A 5,915-nucleotide genomic window follows, 5' to 3' on the forward strand; every position below is an offset into this window, starting at 1 on the left:
GTCATCATTAGTAAGCATTATACCTGCTACCTGATTCCCAGAACATTTTCCCTCTGCTCCAGTTGAGTGTTGTTTTATGAAATTCATGCATATTTGAATTATTCTTTTCAATTTTGTCCTTATATTAATTTTAACGGTTTTAATAAATACTCAGATTTGAATAAATATGTATAGAACTATCCTAGAAATATGTTATTACCCTTTATTTCAAAACAAATTTTAACATGGTAGAATGGAAAAAAGTACATTATGTTCTTCCAAATGACCTAGTCGCAAAGCTGTGGGTTACATGTTTTTTCGCCATACTAAGGAGAAGACTCTTCAAAACGGATAAATGTCCTATTTGCATCACCCATCCATAAAAATGCTCAGATAACAGTTTCATTCGGTCTTTCGGCACCAAATGAATTCTAGAACCCAATCCGTAATGCATCATGAGAAGGGAGACACTTGTGACCAAATCTCCACCGCGACCGAGACATTTCAGGTGTTCTTTCCCAGGACACTGCATAGCAACATGAACTAAAGTCTCGACCCAAACCTCACTAATCAAACCCCATCTGTCTTCAACTCTCCATTCTTGTTGTAACCAACGAGCCAGCTTCACTATGTCAGGCAACCTTAAACCCTCATACTCATGGAGACAAGAATATTCGAGTAATTTGCCTGATAATGTTCTTGCATTGTCGATTTTGATCTCTTGGCCTGAAAGACGAAACATTGCATACAGATTAAAGGAGATCTCTGAAAATAGAAACTCGTGATTTCCTTTGTCCACAAGCATAGATGACTCTGACATGAGAATGTACATCATGTAATCCGATAACAACTTGCTTGTTGTGTAATCATCACAGTTGTTGAAATTGTGCAGCTCTGCATCGACATGGTAACAAATGTCAGTTGCAAGATGCAAAATAATAATGCAATCGCCAATTCCTACAGATCTCTTCATCGCCTCTTTTATACCTTCATCACTTTCACCTCTCAACCTGTTTTCGAATAGCTTCCATAAGTTGAAATCTTCCATGTCGTGCTTGTGTTGAAGAACATCACCACTCTGCCTGTATTTAAATTGTTTGTCTAACTGGGTCTGGATGCGTTTCTCCCACTCGATTTTCTTCCAAGTTGTACACCACCAAGTCATCAATAAATTATCTTTCAGCACCAAAGAAGGAACAGATCTCCAACACGAACTCCACCATTTTGTCACATAACCGACGTTAGATTTATACTTGAAAAAAGAAATTTGTCGAAAAGTAACCCAAGAATTTATGAAGTTATACTGTGGAATTTTCACCATTGAACTGGCTTGAACATTTCCTCTATTCCATGTCAATTTGGGAGCATTAGCCTTACATATGAGGGTGGATAAGAAATTCTCGGACTTTGTAGCCCACAATAAAGCCCAATCAGAGAGGCAATGCGCAATGATTGAATAAATCTCTAGCAAAACCGCTCCTATCAACAACACGAATGAAATCCAAATATCATGCGTGGAATATTGTTTTCGAGTTGTATCGACAGCAACCAAACCTGAGAAGGCAATCAATCCAGAGAAGGAGCACAAAAGGCTGACTCCGCGAAGGGTGACACCAGCAAGAGTGTTCAGTAATGGCCTCTTTGTGTAGATTTCATCATACAAGAATCCCAACTCTGTATCTACCAGCTTCAAGGTTGACGAACAAAATTCTGATGCGCTCGAGAATCCTCTTTTTAGCACAAAATCCTCAGGTAGCCTGATATTCAAGTCCATAAAAAGCGGCTTGAAGAATTGGATTATTGTAAAGCTAATATGAATATACCTGGCTTGAAAATTACGACATACACTCGTTGCATGATCTTTTAAAGTTGATGCGGTGTCGTCGAAGGACAGGAAATCAAGCTTACTTACGGTATTACAATGATATAATGATTCCGTTAGCTTTGAGTCATTTGCCGACCGTAGACGCCATATCCTTTCACCATACTTTATGATCGCAGCCACGAACATTGGAATGGCGAGGTATGTTATGGCACTACCTCGAAACTTGAAGAAAACATAAGCAGTTACTGTAACTTGGTAACCAAGGTCTAATAAGCGTCTCCCCCACAACTGATTGTCTTCTAAGGAGTATGCAGTTATGGTGTCAGGGCCTCCGAGATGTAAGAGAAGGAAAGGGGCCCAGAATGCGGCAAGCTCCGTGAATGTCTCCTTGTCACTTCTCATAAGCAAACCAAGAGAAGTGGTTGCTACCAAGTCTGCTGATAAATATGTCAACCAAACAATCGTACCTTTGGCTGAGCTTCTTGATCTCAATCGATGACCAAGCACGACTAGAATTATCTGAAGAAGTAGGCTGAATAGAATCATTCCACGAATCTCAAATAAGTCCCAAAAGCTTCTCGAGTGCGAAGAAGATCCATGAGCGGAATTTTGCTTTATTTCAGTGAAGATGAGACTGGTGATAGCTGATAATTCAACATTACCATTGAATCAAATGTCACTACAACAATAATGTAAAGTGTAATACATCAAACTAGTGATGGCTGATATCTATTTTTCTTTTATATGCAAATTAATACTATTAACAGTTATAAAAGGAAATGATTTGTCCACTACTATATAGTTCTACTTCTGTCTTCAAATAGATGTCGTTTTTATTTTTTAGATTCATTAAAAATTTGATGTCTTTAAACATAATAATGACTAGATACATCAATTTTTCAATAAATCTAAAAAATCAAAAGGATATCTCTATTTGAAGACGGAAAGAGTATTAACAAATATCGATTACATATTTACATACATCTACTATTAAGTATTGTTTCTCAAATATTTGGACACTAAAAGATAGTTTTTTAACACCTTAATGGGTCGTCAATGTAATAAATATATATCATCCCTTTTAAAATTGTCAATGCAATAGAATAATCGATTTCTTTCAACTGTGATCACTAGACTTAATTAGCATAGAATTGAATAATAGATTAGAGTATAGAGAACTTACAAATAAGCATTATGACCATTCAAAACTCAAAAGTCCTTGCGGTGGAGGAATTTCTTCGTCTAATTAAAGTAACCGATTGGGTCACGCCGTGCTCGGCATTAATTTGGATTTTGTTTTTTAAAAGAATAGGCAATATCTTATTTTTATAATGGCTTGGGGAAGAAATGGAATTACTTTGGTTTAAAGATAATAATAAAATAATGCTTCATATGAAATTAATCCCAAACCCAAAGTAGAAGCAAAGTAAGTGGCCACTTCCTAAAGTTTACTCAGTAAGAATATATTCTTTAAAATGGGATACACGTTGTATATAAAAACTATTGCACAATTACTGTAGGTTATTATATAGAGTAATGCTTGGCATAGAGACATAACATAACGACTAATATATCAAAAATCAATCTATTAGATTTTGATATATGTAATATTTGTGCGTCTCATTTTCCATTTAAATGATTTATATATTTTTAATTTATGATGTATCTATAAATAATATGACAAGTAAATCATTTATGTGAAAAATATGACAAACAAATAGTACACATATCGAAATCTGAATGAAGTATATAAGGATGAAGTGTTACATCAAGTGCACCTAATAATTTCGATAATGGGTAGTAATTCTTTAACAATTACTCCTTTAAGAAATCTTGAGTTTCAACCCTTTAAAGTTATATATTTTTCTTATAACATTTTAACTTCATTTAAAATTTAATTTCTTCTAAATTTTTAAACAATCTAGAAAACATTAAGACAGAAGCTAGTTAAAGTAACAAATCTTCTTGTTCGACATTCATATATTAACAATTGATTTCATACATAAATTTTAATAAGACTATATGGTTTGGACATTCGGAACCAAATGGATTCTAGGACACAATCCATAATGCATCATGACTAGGGAGACCTTTGAGACTAAATCTCCGCCGCGTCCGAGACATTTCAGGTGCTCTTTCCCGGGACAATGCATGGCGACATGAGTTAAAGTCTCGACCCAAACCTCACTAATCAAACTCCATCTCTCTTCAACTCCCCATTCTTGTTGTAACCAACGAGCCAGCTTCACTATATCAAACATCATTAAATCCCCATAGCCCTCGAGACCAGAAGCAAGTAATAAGCTAGATAATGTTCTGACATTGTCGATTTTGACATCAAGATACTTTGAACCATGAATAATTGTATTGAGATTCATTCGAATGCTTAGGAATAGAGGAAACTCTTTATTTCCTTTCTCTACAAGCATAGATGTCAATGACATGAGAATGTACAACATATAATCGGATAACAACTTGCTTGTTGTGTAATCATCACGGTTATTGAAATTGCACAGCTCCGAGTCGACATGGTAACAAATATCTGTCGCAAGATGCAAAATAAAAATGCAATCGCCAATTCCTACAGATCTCATCATCACCTCTTTTATATCTTCATCACCTTCACCTCTAAACCTCTTTTCAAATAGCATCCACAAGTTGAAATCTTTCGCTTCGTGTTGACGAACTTCAACACTTTGTGACTGTATGTATATATATTGTTTGTCCAGATGGGTTTGCAAGCTTTTCTCCCAATCGATTTTCTCCCAAGTTGTACACCACCAATCTATCCAAAAGTTATCTTTAACCGCCAGATAAAATAAAAACGAATGCCACCCTTTCTTCACAAAAGGAAAATGTAGGGTTTTAAGCAAATAATTTATGAAGTTATATTGTGGAATATTGAGCATTGTAGTGTCTTGAACATTTCCTCTATTCCATGTTAATTTGCAAGCATTAGCCTTACAAATGAGGCAAGACAAGAAATTATCGGTCTTCGTAGCCCAAACTAACCCCCAATCAGAGAGACAATGTGTGATTATTGAATAAATCTCTAGAGCAACCGCTCCTACCAACAACATGAACGATATGCCAATATCGAGCGTGGAATGTTGTTTTGGAGCAGTATCTACAGTAACAATAACCGAGAAAGCAGCCAATGCAGAGAAGGAGCACAAAAAACTGATGCAACGAAGACTGACACCAGCAAAAGTGTTTAGAAATGGCCTCTTTGTGTAGATTTCATCATACAAGAATCCCAACTCTGTATCTACCAGCTTCAAGGTTGAAGAACAAGACTCCAATACGCTTGAGAATCCACCTTTTAGCACAAAATCATAGGATAGCCTGATACTCAAGTCTACAAAAAGTGGCTTGAAGAATTGGATTAGTGTATAGCCAGTATGGAGATACCTAGCTTCAAGTTTACGACATATTTTCATTATATGAAATTTAAAATCTAATACACTGCATCTGCGCAGTGTTAACCTTTCAGGATTATATGACCATCGCGTTAACTTATTGTCACTTGCCAACCAGAGACACCATACCTTTCAACATTCCTTATGAGGGCAGCATAAAACATAGGCACAACGAGTTTTGTTCGGGTACTAGCTCCAAACTTGAAGATAACATAAACAGTTACTGTAGCTTGGCAACCAAGTTCTAGTAAGCATCTCCCCCACAACTGATTGTCTTCTAAGGAGTATGCAGTTATGGTGTCAGGGGCTCCGAGATGTAAGAGAAGGAAAGGGGCCCAGAATGCGGCAAGCTCCGTGAATGTCTCCTTGTCACTTCTCATAAGCAAAGCAAGAGAAGTGGTTGCGACCACGTCTGCCGATAAATATGTGAAAGTTATACTGACTGTAATCACAGGTTAAACAACAGGTGTGCTAACAAGAGCACGTTAGCACAGTAAGATAAAACACAGTGCGGAAATTAAAGCAACACACGATATGTTTACGCAGTTCGGTTTCCCTACATCTGCGGGGCCTAGCCCAGAGGTAAAACGGTATTCCACTATACTTGTAACAATAGGACAGTACACGGGTTACAACTCGCTCGTCTATAACCTACTTCCTATTTTACTAAGTGTACTCTTCGCTCAACCTCA

General features: G+C 36.6%; 2 protein-coding genes across 2 annotated transcripts; both read right to left on the minus strand.

The window, feature by feature from the left end:
- Positions 1–247: 247 nt before the first annotated feature.
- LOC139884745 (uncharacterized) lies at positions 248–2,350 on the minus strand. The gene has a single exon (XM_071868734.1). The coding sequence runs from the start codon at positions 2,348–2,350 to the stop codon at positions 248–250; it is 2,103 nt and encodes a 700-aa protein (XP_071724835.1).
- Positions 2,351–3,822: 1,472 nt separating this feature from the next.
- LOC139884746 (uncharacterized) lies at positions 3,823–5,244 on the minus strand. The gene has a single exon (XM_071868735.1). The coding sequence runs from the start codon at positions 5,242–5,244 to the stop codon at positions 3,823–3,825; it is 1,422 nt and encodes a 473-aa protein (XP_071724836.1).
- Between the last annotated feature and the right edge of the window lie 671 nt (positions 5,245–5,915).

The sequence above is a fragment of the Rutidosis leptorrhynchoides genome, unplaced genomic scaffold, assembly GCF_046630445.1.
Source record: "Rutidosis leptorrhynchoides isolate AG116_Rl617_1_P2 unplaced genomic scaffold, CSIRO_AGI_Rlap_v1 contig598, whole genome shotgun sequence".
NCBI classification, from domain to species: Eukaryota; Viridiplantae; Streptophyta; class Magnoliopsida; order Asterales; family Asteraceae; genus Rutidosis; species Rutidosis leptorrhynchoides.

Excerpts from the sequence above, each read along its gene's own strand:
- LOC139884745 (XM_071868734.1), bottom strand. The coding sequence starts at position 2,350 with ATGATTCTATTCAGCCTACTTCTTCAGATAATTCTAGTCGTGCTTGGT.
- LOC139884746 (XM_071868735.1), bottom strand. The coding sequence starts at position 5,244 with ATGAAAATATGTCGTAAACTTGAAGCTAGGTATCTCCATACTGGCTAT.